We start from the raw sequence: 15,209 nt of genomic DNA on the forward strand, positions 1-15,209 counted from the left end.
TCCATTCTGTGCCCAGTCGGTAAGCGGGACAATTTTATGGTTTCTTGAGCATTGGAAACTCGGGCAGGCCGAGAAGCTGGGAGCTCAACAAAGCGTCGTGTAACTTTCGTTATATTGTGAACAATCGAGATAGGATAAATTGGTAGAGCTAGGCAGCATGAAGCAGGCTACATGATTTGGTGGTGAAAAGGTACGAAAACAGACGTTTGAGGTTAATTTCAAACATATAGGCACAGAAAGCTGTTTTAAATAAATTGAAAGACAAAATAAGAAACAGTTACAAAATAAGACATTTAAGTGGCTACCCTTAACGGATAAAACTTGATTATTGCGGTAAAGCTTATTAAAAGTAAGAATAAATGTGTTTGTTACGGTTATTCAGAGCGATTCTCGTTCTTATGAATTCACGGCAGACAGAAAAGAGGCATTAGATATAGGTGCTATGTTATAGTGAGCTTCTGGTCACGTCTGCGCATTGGACAACAAAGAGAATATTCAGGATCTGAGATAAGACACAGTTGGAGAAAAACCTTCACCTAGTAAATGTCATCCAGCTATAATGGAAAACATAGCACGGCAAAGGCAGATAAAAAGTGCTATATATAGTTAATGAAATCTTGCACTATTCACTTTAAGAGTAAATTCCGCGGTGTGATACGTTCCACTTTATTGCTTTATCCAATCGTATATGCGGAAATTTTCGGGAGAAAACACACACAAAATTGGCGAATCCGATAGAAAATGCGTACAAAATGTCCATCTAAATTTTTCCTGGTAACGAGATTCGTACGCAATAATAAAAGAAATTACAACACTTACCATTGTGATAATCGACTTCCTCGCCAATGTTTTGCCCCATCAATTTCTGACGTTGTATCACACCCACCAGGGCATCAAGGCCTTTGTCCTGTTCTGTAAATATACAAACAAAGCTAATAGCATGTATACATCGATTTGAAGGTATGACGCGCGGATTTTCGATTCATTGGAAGCTTTCTGTTTTTTACATTACTCTGGTTTTTACTGTACATAAATACAGCACCTATAAGGGGCAGAATAGGCACTGACTTTTGAGCTTCCGTAAGACTCGAAGTGAAAATATATTCGCAAATCTCAAAAATTAACAAGTAAACGCGCCTAAAAATCCTTTTGAGTGAGAATCTCGACTACAAAAAGCACCTTTTATGGTTGGACGCTTCTTACATGTAGTGGATACTGCTTTCTTGCTGTATTAAAAAGCTGCTAGGGGGCTTTAAGCCACAAATTGAAATTATCAATGTACAGGTACACAGCTATGTAGCAATGAAATGACAATGGGGAAGAAGCAATGACAAGGGAAATATTATTCGTAAAACGGGAAGAACGAATCGCTCAGTTTTATGATCAAGTCTTTGTCATTACAAATTAAAATACAATTACCCTATGTAAGAACAAGATTAGAACGGAAGCAAATCTTGACAGAAATGTTATGAGCATTTCAAAACAATAGAAACCTAGATGAGTCTCACAGTTACAGCTATGAAACCCTCTCCGGCAAGTTTGTATTGGGAAATCTCCTGGCGTTGAAAATTAATATAGAGACCTAATGCTAAAGTAATGACATCCAATCTTAAGACTCATTGCTAACAATGAGCCATTGCGCTACGCAAGCATCCCATAATGCATTTTTAGACAGTCTGAAATCAATTTTGGTTAATCCGTAGAAGTTTACTGCCACTGTTTGGATCGTCGCCACGCTCGCAAAGGCCCATTGTTAGCAATGAGTCTTTAAGAAACTCCTAAGAAACAACGAGTAAATTTGCCAACGGGAGCTACCCAACGTCCACTTATAAAAATGAGTCAATGTCTTTGCTACAATTTGATAAGATTGTAATTATTGCATTCTGACTTGCACTGTGCTGGGAAACGTCCATGTGATGAATAATAGGGACACCGTAAAAATAAATGTTATATGGGAGTAGATGAAATCAAATCAAATGTTTTTTGTTGTCATATAAGTATCCGGGATGACCTACTCAAGCGTCGGCCACTAAACATCCTACCGGATCAAGCCGTTCAAGAGAAGTTTGGGTACCAGGGAATTTTTAAATGCCGCGCGTTTAAACAATGCCTATACGAAATGAAAACGGTAGGGTATTTTCTACCTATCCCTTAATATGTTTTTGTGAACGGATTCCTAGCATCGAAATAGGTTTTTCAAAATGAGAAAATAACATGCTTTGGACCCGAGTTCCGTGCTTAATGTGATTACCAGCACAACAGACGTTCAAAAAATAAGTTTAAGTGTGAAATCCTGAGTTTGATAGGCCAGTTTTACTGTAAACCTTTTTCCTTTCTTTCCCCTCTCCTTCACATTGTTTGGAACATACCTTTTCATCTGGCTGAACTTATAATTGTTCTATTTTACACACCAAAGCGCATACAGCTCTGTCTACAGGGCATCAAGCATTCTACAACAGACCGGTTAACAGCAATATACTAACATTTACATGTGGCGAGTTCTGAAAAGCCTCACCATGCTTCGGTCAATGACTGCGACCGAAAATCGTGTACCGAAAAACAAACACCCGACCAAATTGCTTCAAATCCTTAATATCTCCTTACCCACTTCATTAAAACTAGCTTACGCATTTCTAAAAATAACTTTCTACCATTCAATATCAATTACAGTTTCAAGTTGAAAGACCGATTATCTTCATAAAAGGGATAAACTAACAGCGCATGTTCTTTGAATTGGTTTACAGGCCTAAAAATTGATACGAGACTAGGTAATCCATGTATAAATGTTATTGTTAATAGTTTCTTAGTAATGCACATGTAGGTTCGAATGGAATGTCACGGGTACATAGTAACTGAATTTGCAATAGGGAATCAAAGTTCAATTGCATTTCCTTTGAGTTCAGAAAACGAGAGTGATCAATTATTTATTTTTATACGTATCAAATTTGAATAGTCTGTTGATCTGGGCAAGACAGCCATAATAAGCGATTTTGTTTAAATAAGTCCCGTCTTTTGCGAAACTTTCAGCTTTTCGTTGCTTTGATGGACAATATTTTTCATAATTTCATAGACTTGTGTTTGAATATATGAATGTTTTTGAAGCGATGAAATAATTTGTTCCAACAATTTTAACCAACATCGTTAAAAGGCTTGGCCATCTTACACGTCTAACACTGTAAAATGAATGTTAGACGAAATGTTGAAGCATATGGGCGAAGCTCAAGCCATTTCGGCAATACGCCTTCTTGCTTTTAACACACCAACAGCGAAAGGAATTCTCCTAAAGTCAAACGTATTTGGATTGGCACAATACAAGATATAAAGGACAGCCTAGTGGTCCGGAACTTCTAAAACTTTAACTAAACATTAGCAGCCCTAAAACAAACTATGAGGTAAAATTTACCAATACTGTTTGCAGAAGGAGTGGAGCACATGATAAATACTTAGATAATTTAGGTCACTGTATCAATATAGATAAAGTGTCAAAATATATAGTATAAGGATTTGGATATAGTTTAAAAACAAAGTGCAATGAAAAGATAAAGGCTTAGATATAGTGTAAGGATATAAAGAAAAAAGTTTTGATATAGTAAAAGTATATAATGTAAAAGCTTGAGTGTTTTCAAAAATGAAATGTAAAGATAAAGGTTAAAGGTTCCGATATAACGTGAAGATATAGAGAAAAGACTAAGATATAATGTAAAGACATAGTATAAAAACTGGAATATAGTTAAAGGCTTAGAGTGAAAGATATTGGATAAGGGCTTAGACACAATGTATAGATATAGTTTAAGGGTATAGTACAAAGGCTTAGATAAAATGTAAGACGAAGTGTAAAGGCTAGATGTATTGTAAAAAATATTGTAAAGCCTTGGGTATAATATAGTTTATAAAGAAAAACGATAGAGGTAAAACAAAAGATATAGTGCAAAGGCTTAGATGTTATGTGAATAAAAATGCATAAATTAAAATGGTAAAGGTTTCAAGCTTAACGCAAAGATGTTTTGCAAAGACTTGTAAAAAAATATAACTAAGATAGTCTAACTAAAACCCCGAATTTCGAACTATTCTTCAAACGCTCAAACAATGGGTTCTTTTGACACGCTGGGAACGATTGAAATCAAGACAAAAAAATCGTCACTTTGTCTCTGTAGAACACGAACGTTGGCGAAGGAAAAGTGGCTAGCAGACGCACAAAGATATGATAGAAATGTAAGAGCAACGGCTCATTCGCCTTGTCAAGGCTTGCTCTTGTCAGAGGTGGTCTTCTTTTAGACAACAGAGCCCGCTCAACCGAAAATTGGGATGCGAAAAGGGAGGTAAATCGAGGGGTTTTAGTTAGACTACCTTAGCCTGGGCGCAGACTCAACCGATTTTCCCAGAGATGAAATTAGTTAAATGGAAATTTGGAGTTTCTCTCCGAGTAGTTTGAGTTTTTCTTCTGGGAGAGAAACGCTAAATTTTCCTTTCAACCAAATTAATCTCTGAGAAAACCAGTAGAGTCTACGCGCAGGCTAGACTATCTTAGTTCTATCATTTTATCTTGGTGTAAGATGACGTGTAAAAAAGGTTGGAAGGTATAAAATTGAGTCACATTACGAAATATACCTTTGAGAAGCTGCTTTTGTTTGTTGCGTATTTCATCAGTATTCATTTCTGCTGAGGCAGCACCTCCTCGAGCCGATGAGAACGGATCATAATCGCTGCTGCCAAATCCAACATTGAGTAAACCGGACCTAAACACAACAACGGGAAAGAAACAAATTAATATGTCATACCGCAAAGCTTGCATTGGAAATGCTGTCATGGAGCTAACCCCTTCTAATATCGTCTTATCGCAACTACTTTGACCTCAATATTCAAGTCAAATCGAATTCTCTCTCTCTCTCTCTCTCTCTCTCTCTCACTCTCTCACTCTCTCACTCTCTCACTCTCTCACTCTCTCACTCTCTCACTCTCTCACTCTCCACTCTCTCACTCTCTCACTCTCTCACTCTCTCACTCTCTCACTCTCTCACTCTCTCACTCTCTCACTCTCTCACTCTCTCACTCTCTCACTCTCTCACTCTCTCACTCTCTCACTCTCTCACTCTCTCACTCTCTCACTCTCTCACTCTCTCACTCTCTCTTCACTGGATCTATCGAGCAAATTCAACACAAAGTTTTGAAAAGAAGCAAATCTAACCAGCAGAGCACACAGAACTAGAATGATTAAGCCTTCTGATTGAAAGAAAAACCTATACTGCAATATGTATCAATTATAAGAACGGTGACGGTCCTACCAAGGACAAACAGATCCTAAGGGACAGTCTGCAAAGGCTTCTAACTTTTGTTACAGGGAGCAAAACTGTAATTTTCGTTCTGCCATCATCAATCCTTAGACCTATATATTCTGAACTTACTCTTTTAAGGTTTCTCGTTTTGCCATAAACTTGATATCTGGTACAATCACTTTGCAAGGCAATCAATTTATGGCCAGATGAAAAGGTATGTTCCAAACAATGTGAAGGAGAGGGGAAAGAAAGGAAAAAGGTTTACAGTAAAATTGGCCTATCGAACACCTATTCAGGATATCTGGATGACATAAATCACTGAAATTGTGCATATCTTAAAAAATAGATTCTAAATATTGGAATACAGACGCCTATTCATTTCTGACGAAAATTAAAAAAAAATTGCAAAGTTTAAAGATGACTCTCCATTTTGTATGGATACCATCAAGACCAATGAAATGAACTAGTTTTGTAAAGGTGGACATCCTTTTCACGGAATGGGCGGAAAGCGGACAACGGTTTACGGTACATGCGCAGAAGACATGAGCATAACGTCATGACTTCGCACAGAGTAACAGACATTCTGAAACACTTGGAATGGTATTTCCTGTCCAAAGTCCCGTATCTTGAACAAGAAGGTAGAATTTTGTTTTTCTTGCAAATTTCTTTCTCCGCATCATCTTCTGGTATTTTATTCTCTACTTCTTTCTTCACAAAAGAAAAGCAAAATCAAATACTTCTTCATATATTCCTTTTCCATGTTTCTATGCGTTCCACTTTACAAACAAGGTGCCAAAAGGGGGTCTTCACATTTTCCGTCTATACCATGAAGTGGAAATCCACTTCAAGGTTGTGAATTGAACAAGGGGACTTTTGCAAAAAACACTTAAAAAAGCAATCGCAAACGTAGAGATTGGTAAATTGTTGACATTAACAAGGGGCAGAGACCTGATTGCTCCCCATCCCTCAATCCCACTGTTCTGCATCACTGATGTTAGCTGAAATAAGCTACTTTTCCAACTGGGTCACTTTACTACATGAAAATACCATGCACGAGAAAGCTATTATTGAAAACAACGAAGAAAAAGCAGTAGCCTACCTATCCATGGATTGTGATCCATACTCCTTCGGTTTGAATGCTTGGTTCAGTTGCTTTTCTCTGTTTGAAAAGGAAGTTACAAAATACAAAAATACAAAATCCAAAATTTATCTGCACGGGTTTGGTAGAAAAAGGAGGTGAGATGTGGGGTCAATTAATGAAATTTCCGAGGGAAGGACAACCATTTTGCAGGACCGTGAAGAGCCAGAGCTCCTTTCAATACAACTGTTCCAGGGATATGACCTTCCGGACCAATATGGCTCCCAGTGTCGTATCGTTCCAAACGCCGGACCAATATGACTTCCTGGGTCGTACCCCTGGACCAAAACGATTCCGATACCCAGCTTCTCTGGAACTTTTAGCAAAATGACAAGCGAAAAATAGCTCAGTACACTTTTTTGTATAAGAACACTCTAAAGAACACCGTAAAAACATGCATAGTTTCTGATAAAAAATTTGAAGAAAAAAGAATGTGATTTTGAAACTATTATCTTAAGCAAAAAAGAAAAGATTTTATCAGTTAATAAACCACAAAGATTTTATCGTGCTACTAGAGATGTTATGCAAAAATGTCTTTGTTGTTTTAAGTAAAAAACCATGTCATGTAAATATAGAAAAATCATTGCTGAATTAAGAACAATACTAAGATCACCAGAGTCTCAAATTATTCAAGAAATAGGAATATCGAGTCCCAGGAAAACTACTTTGTTCTTTATCAAAAAGAGTGTAGTCAAATTATACCTTATTTTCATAATTTCCATTTAACTTTTCTATTTAACTTTCAATTTTAAGTGTTTTTCTCCTAAAAATTATGTCACACTTTCAAAGAATCTCGTCAACTTTCTTTCCAAAGGAAATTACTGATGTCACATTATGTATAATGACAGAATATGATTGAAGATTCGCAAATTCCAACTCGCAGTTAGAAATGGGGAATGCTTAATGCTTTGTTGGGGCTGGGTAAAAAATTAGATGGCTCTGTACACGTTTCCCCACGAGTTTCATGGGAAGTTCGAGGAGAGGAACGTTCGATTTGGACCGTAAACTTGTCGAGCTAGTTTTACCATTCAAGTTCTGGCGCCGAAGATAAATTTATAGGTGTCTTTACTTTCATAAAAAAGATAATATCATTGAAACTTATATGAGCAGCAACAAATAGAACGCTATCGCAGGGTCGATGCCATAATTGGTCGTGCTCCTCCCCTCCCCCCTCTTTTTGGAAAGCAAAAATTTCCAAGTCACAACAAAGGTGGATGAACAACCGTTGTTAAGACGTTAAATGACCAAGCTTATGAATTAAAAAACCTTTTTCTATAATTATGACCCTAAAATATCACAGATTTTGAGCCAGGGCCTCTTTTAATAAATCATTGCTTGGAGTTGGACACCAGCAACAACAAAATACGATCGTCCTGATTTTGTCGTACGGACTGTCTAAATGGAGCTTCCATATCTTGATTAGTCGCCGATTGAAATGGAAGAATGTTGAAATACAACCAATAAGATGTCTCTTTTTGTCGCCGTATTGGTTAGCTGTTTTATCATAAAGCTGTGCTTTCCAAAATTAGAATGTAACTATGTTAAAGTGTATCAAATGTTTTGTTTGTAGCTATTTTGATTAGTTAACCTCGTATATATACGAATATATTGTTAGCTACAGTATATATCAAATCAAATTTACATAAACAATCAGATAACTGAGAGTAGGGTACTGCCACCGTAGACGAAAAGAAAGGCCCAACTAAAAATCTAAAACAAACATAGTAAAGTTTAGAACAAATTAGAGCGATCTGACAGAGAAAGATCCTGTACTAATAAACTTGGTCATAAATCAATCGATTTTTATGATAACATCACCCAAATTTAAAAACTTAATAATTCACTTCTTTGACTTCAAAACGTATCCACTGAATAACAGCCATATTCTACTTTAAGTGTATGATTTTACAAAAATTTTTTTTTGATTTGCATGTGACTTGACCAGAAACAGAGTGAGATGCCACAGCTAAAGGTTTAAGCACACTGTCAAAAACTTTGAAATTAGGCTCCAACCAGACAAGAATCAATTTATCATGCAAATTTGAATAGGTACTATTTTTTCAGATCATTAAAAGTGACCATTCTGGCAGTGAAAGCTGTAATCCTATGCTATTTTTTAAACAAAATGGACGATATTAACATCTAAAAAAATAGATCAAATACCAATAGCTTGAAGTCAAGGCTTGTAGGTTTCTGGCACAGACACCTGAACCCAAGGTTGGTTATGCCATTAAACCCATATCCATAGACAACTACAAGTTTCTCATACCTGGTGACTTTATAAACAAACAAATTATCAACGTAAACTTACCTTTAATTTTTAAAACCTCTAAAAAATACTTGGGACATCATATTCTATATACAATTCACAATAATCTCACAAAAAAGCATAAATTGCCATACTTTATGTGCAGTAAAGTAAAAAATATTAACTTACTTTGACTTGAGTTGATCAATTTGATATTGACGGCGTTCTGCTTCTCTTGGTGTTCTTTAGAAAGTTAAGTTGTAAATAACATTTGACACTATTCAAAATTACTTATTTCACTCCATATGTAATAACTAATTTCAGTCTTGCAATACCCCTGACTTTTTTGGCTCATTTAAAGGGTTTGCCCAAGTTTTTAAAGGGTGCAACATAATTAAGTTTAGCATCTCTTTGCAGCTAACAAACTACAAAATATTGAATGGCTCAACAAATTTTATAATGCCTTAACTGCTTGTTACTTTTAGATTGCCCATCTTAACTTTGCACAAATACTTTTAGATGTTAAGATGAAGGTGAAACAAAAAGCTGATAATGAAACGTCAAACTATAATCAAACAATAAAGGAAATATTCCTATGCAGACAAAGAGGAAGGATTTAATTTTTTTAAAAATTCTTATGACAAATTTTTATGAATTAAGAAAACTAAATCAAACCAACAAAACAGTGATTCAATTACTATTTGGAGATTCATAGCCTTTTAATTTGGTAAAAAATCCATTCAGCACCAAGAATATTCATTAAATAAACCATTGAAGCAATATATTTCTAGTAATAAATCCAACCAAGAGGACATCCCGCTAAAACAGATGCAGACAAAGACAGACACTGGTAGACAGAATTTCGTAAAAATCAGAAAAGCTTTTAAGCAAATGATTTATACAGCATTAGAAAAGTGTTAAATGTTTTAATATTTACCATTCAATACAATGTTGTCTGTGTATTGATTAAGCATAGATGAGATGTATAAATGTGGTGAAAGAAATTATTTTTACAATATAGTAAGCGTAGGTGTGTCAATTGTGTTTGAATGGGTTGTGAAATGGAATTAAAAAAAAGGCGTGAACTGAAGCAATGTCTTGTTTCCAAAAAGGCTGCTTACAAAATGAACCTTAACCCGCTAGCAACATTAATTTATCCTTTCATAATGTTTTGAAAAGAAAAAACAAAGATGCACAAAAATACATCTTTAAATTAATGGGGAGGGGGGGGGGGGCAATAGCCATGAACAAAAAGATTTAAGTTTGATTTTTAGCAAAATCACATTTCTAAGTAGAATTCACCTCAAAATTATGAAGGTAAGTACAGTTATTGGACTTCTGATGGAATGCTACATGAAGACGACTTACACAATCTAATCACCACAATTTGTGTCTGAATATGGTAGTAGCCAGAGCCATAGATAAAACTTTTCAATATTCCATAAGCTCTATTATGACTTCTTTGAAAAAGAACTGTTGTTATCTCTACCAATGAAAGAGGGTGTTAAAATCTAGCTTTCTTATTAGGTTTCTCTTCAAATTTTAATGACATTACTTCTGTTCATAGCAATTGGTCTCTATAGCACAGACTTTCATTAACAGCTGATATTGTTCTGTGTTATATTTGCTAAAAATGTATTGTCAAACATTAACTGACAGCAATATGAATTTAAATATACTACCAAAATTCCTGTGTGGCTACTTCATACAAGCAATTATCTTATGGTCTTCTAATTCATCAATAAACCCATCTTCAAGGTTCAAGACCTCTTGCAATACTTCTCGTGTGTGCTCACCAAGAAGTGGTGGTGGAAGAGGCTTTTTCATCTCAGAAGTGCCATCAAAAGCAACTGCTGGGCCAGCAAGACGCAGAGTTCCAACAGATGAGTGTGGGATCTCCTGTATCATGCCCAAATGCTTTACCTGTGGATCCTCAAAAACTTGGCTCATTGTGTTAATTGATCCAAATGGAAAACCACCATTTTCAAATGTGCTTAGCCAATGGCTAGTCTTCTCCTGCATCAATCGTTCTTGAATCAGTGGCACCAAAACTCTTCTATTCTGCACTCTCAAGCCATTTGTTTTAAACCTATCATCATCTAGAAGGTGTTCCATGTCGATTCTCCTACAAAGTGCTCGAAACTGTCCATCATTTCCAGCAACAACCACCATGTTTCCATCCTTTGTTTTAAATGCCTGATATGGCACAATATTGTGATGTCCTGCGCCAATTCTAGTTGCCTCAACATTGGAATTGAGGTAATTACCTGCAAGATGTGATAGGACAGCTACTTGTGATGCCAGCAGGGAACAGTCGATGTATCTTCCTTGTCCAGTTTTCTCCCTTTCCAATAAAGCTGCCATGATGGCTCCATGGGCATACAGGCCAGTTGTGATATCTGTAATGGCAACACCAACACGACATGGGTCCCCTTCTGGCTCGCCTGTTATATGCATTAAACCCCCAATGGCTGCAGCTGTCACATCATAGCCACCACGATTTGCATATGGCCCACTCTGTCCATAGCCAGTAACTGAACAATATATGATATTTGGTGCAACCTCCTTTACTTGATCGTAGCCAAGGCCCATTTCGGCAAGCTTGCCAGGCATAAAATTTTCGATCAAAACATCGCTTTTCTGCGCAAGCTTTTTTATAAGGTCCGCACCTTTCTTGGTCTTAAAGTCGACGCAAACACTTCTCTTGTTGCGATTAATGGACATGAAGTAAACACTTTGGTCTTCGCAAAATGGCGGGCCAAAAGCTCGAGTGTCATCTCCAAGGCCAGGCCGTTCAACTTTGATAATTTCTGCACCATAATCACCTAAGATCATAGTGGCATACGGTCCTGAAAGAACTCTGCTCATGTCGAGAATTCTAAGGCCCTCAAGTGGTGCTTTTGGAGAAGCCTGATAACATCGCAATACCGATTTCAAACCTAGGCCGTTTGCCCTCTTCGTCAAACTCAACTGCTTGGAAATCAAGCCTACAGCTGACGCTACCCGTGTAGAAAACATGTTTGCAGTCTACGTCTCAGTGCAAAATACGGTGATTGTGCAACATAAAGCGAGAAGCAAGTCCGTTTTCTCCAAACTGCTTTTTATGCAGTGACGGCGTGAGAAGGAACAAAGTATGACCTTACCCTTCCAAAGAGTGCTGCTGCTACCATTTCCGAAATTGCATTATGGACATGAAAACCTCCTCCGTACGACATCCCCATACTGAAATACGCTGTTCCTATTCGTTACAAAGGGGAATTATCCTGATACAGAAGAAGCCTTGGAGCTATAGGTGGGGGTCAAAGGTGGCGAAAGTGTCGAGATTGACGCGAGGCAAAACAAAACAGAAATTTGATTAAAATAATCATTTCAACGAGCACTGTCATTCATTTAAATTCGTAAATTAACTTAAACAGCAATAAGTCACAGATTCTGAGGATTCCCTTTATGGGACAAAAAAAGTATTGGGACACACCAGTGGAGTGTCCATGCAGGGTCTGTTTATAGGGTATGCCGTCAACTCCCACAAAATGGGGCATAAGGGCTATCATAGCGACAATTTTTTCAAAAAATTACATTTTGAAGGCAAATGCTCTTTTACTATCAGATGATAGTGAGTTTAGGTTTTGGGAAAATGTGCCAACCGCCTCCAAAAAACCATTGCCTAGTCTGGGCTCTTAGCACAGTGTTTGACTTGAATTGTGCACTTGGAAACTAGTGGTGATTTGACTCCCTTGTTGCTTTAACTAGCAACAACAGGATTGACTCTAACTCCATTACAGTGAACCAATAAGAGAATTGCACTGATTCTTCTAGCCTCTGTGCTTTCCAACCTTCAATAGGTAGTTCTTCTTTGCTTCTCTTGAAGGCCTTTGAGAGGAGTAGTAGCAATCCAGAGATTTAATATTCACTTTATTTCACATTCATACCAAAAATAGTAATGATTTATACAAGAAAGCTTATTGAGGCCTGGGCTCCAGTAGTCAACTCTAAAAATAGCATCAAGGATAATATTTTAATTGCTTCTGTGTTATACTTTTATTGTGTAGAATTATGTTTAAAGCTTTACCCTCATTGTCATTTTAAACATTAGTTAACTACGTATTGATGGAATCCGAAATAGAGGTCTTGGTTCAAGTACCCCAGTTTAAAAATAGCATCTGGGGGCGTTTTTCGGCTTGGGTCTGTTCGGCATCGTTATCAGCGTGTGAAATTACCTCAGTGTACCCATTTTCATGCTGGTATCACAATTCGCATGATTCATGTTCTAACAGCCCAGACTATGCCCTATTGGTGGCAGGAGCAAATTCGTGACTTCTTGGTGAAAACAATGACATCTGTGTAAAAAAAGCTACTCTTCTAATTTCGAAAGTCGTAATCTGCCTTGCTAGGGAGCATGTCAGCAGGTATTGGTAAACTCTTATCTCCTTGCCAAAACTTTAGAAAAGCCCTTAAACATCCTTATGATAATAATATGGACATGATAATATAAAAACGTATTTTTAGCAGTATCACACAGAAAAGGGGGGGGGGGTGTATTATAATATCTGGAGGTTTGTTGTTTTGGTAACTTTGTAAAGAGCACAAGTAACTCGACATTTAACTACATAGAAGTTCTGTGTTTCGACTGTTTATTTGCTATGCAGACCTGAACTGGCAGAAACATTTACATCCACCATACCATAGAATGTAACAGAGCCATAACTGGAGACAGCAAACTTTACTGGTGTGCCATTTGCTGCTGCATGCATCTGTTTCAACTCAAGCTGACTTGGTGGCAAATCTGTATAGTTGCAAACAAACACCCGGCAATCTGGCAGACCAGGACTGCTTTTCTTGAAACCGGAGCTTTTATAGTATACATCCAGGTAAGGTAATTGCTTAACCTCGTATGCAGCAGAGATTTCTTCACCTATTTCAGTGTCTTTAATGGCATATGATCGCCTACCTCCAGAAACCCGTGGCTTGATTATCTGCAATTTGGCCAGTATAGCTTCCACAGATACTGCATCAGCCGGTTGAACCAACGGTGAAAGGCTTTGTAATTTAGAGCTTGTTTCCAAACAATCTGCTTCCGTTTCTATTTCTTCTTGCTGTTTAACTTCGCTATCTTTTAGAACTCCTGTGCTATATTCTTCCCCTTCCTCCTTGACCATATCAACATTGCCTTCATGTACCTGACCAACACGAAGTTCTTCATTTGCTACAATTGCGTTTGATTTAATAAATGGTTCCCCTATTTGCACACAACTATCCCTGCCCGAGTTTTCATAACTAGGTTTATCGATTACAACTGATGGAGCAGAAATGTGACCTTCTTTCAGAGTGCTGTCTGACGAAGTTCTGCAATCAATATCGCGAGGAGATGTGATGCCAAAGTGCGATTGATTACATTCATAAAAATATCTATACTTTCGACTGCTTATGACGGCAAAGCCTTGACGACATAAGAAAGCAAATGTGTTGTAATATTCTGAAGATGGAACATGGGTTAGAAGTAGTGCCCAAGCTTCTTGAACTGTTAAAGGTAGCTTATTCGAAAACAATTCAAACACTCCTTGCTCAATAAGGAACAAAGCTTCCTCTGGAAGAGCGTACAACAAACTGCCCAATTTTGTACCAAACTTTTGCCAAAATGTTCCTACAGCATTATCGACTATAACCAAGCCTCTGCTAGGGTTCCATCTACCTGTTGACAAACTGCCTTTTCGACAAACCCTTTCTTCGCTTAGGACATCTGCTAGTTCTTGATAAAAATTAGTTGTTTTGTCTGGGAATTCATCAGAAACTACAGATTCTTTTTCTCCCCCAAAGCTTGGCAAAACAGATGGTTTTGTATTCAGTTTAAGCAAATAATCAGCGTCTGTTAGACTTTGTGGAAATTTTGGGAGTTCATCGGAGTCAAGATGCACGACTTCCATTGGATCCGGAAACTCAGCTTCAACTTTCTCCATCGCAGGGGTAGCTTTGTGAATTCTTAAACGCTCGCGGAAAACTTTAGAAAAATATAATCGATAGAGGCTGATTAATTTAGTTTTCAGCCTTCTTAGAAACCAGTCTTCACTTGTGCAAGCTCGCGGTCTTTAAAGAGTAATTCTTTGGATTCTTTCACTTTTTGACTAGCTTGATCACTATAAATAACAAAGAGAACTTCATAACAACTTGTCGGAGCATTGAGACACTTCCTTGCACAACTACCAACAAAATGTTCGTATTTAAATTAACATAAATTAAGATTTGCACACAAACAAAGACTGTAAGTAGCATTTATCGAGTAACATTTTGATACCTGTATGATGTCAGTATATACGTGCGACAGAAAATTACGGGTGCGGGCCTATTTTTTATCAAATGTTTGCCTGAGTATCAGCCATCTTTTTATCTGATCGACCGAAAAGTATGATCAAGAAAATGGCTTACGAGCAGTATTACAGGAAATAGTTTTCGCCTGGTCTGGGACGCAGGCTGCATTTCTTTAAGAAAATTAGCAGGACAACAAGAAAATAGATTGAAACATTGATGTCCAATATTGTTTAGAAATTACAAGTCC

General features: G+C 37.2%; 1 protein-coding gene across 2 annotated transcripts in view; it reads right to left on the reverse strand.

The window, feature by feature from the left end:
- LOC135691596 (syntaxin-8) overlaps positions 1-15,209 on the reverse strand; it is a 34,515-nt gene that overhangs the window by 12,464 nt on the left and 6,842 nt on the right. Inside the window, exons 4-7 of one of the 2 annotated variants that reach the window (XM_065209487.2) lie at positions 8,849-8,902; positions 6,373-6,432; positions 4,609-4,736; positions 820-912 (exon numbers count right to left, since the gene is read on the reverse strand). In XM_065209487.2, coding sequence (XP_065065559.2) covers positions 820-912; positions 4,609-4,736; positions 6,373-6,432; positions 8,849-8,902 — 335 coding nt within the window. Of the gene's footprint in view, positions 1-819; positions 913-4,608; positions 4,737-6,372; positions 6,433-8,848; positions 8,903-12,009; positions 14,791-15,209 lie in introns of those variants that run through there. The other variant, XM_065209485.2, reaches the window with a different exon arrangement.

Source organism: Rhopilema esculentum, chromosome 13 (genome assembly GCF_057945365.1).
Source record: "Rhopilema esculentum isolate cy_ngs chromosome 13, ASM5794536v1, whole genome shotgun sequence".
Lineage (NCBI taxonomy): Eukaryota > Metazoa > Cnidaria > Scyphozoa > Rhizostomeae > Rhizostomatidae > Rhopilema > Rhopilema esculentum.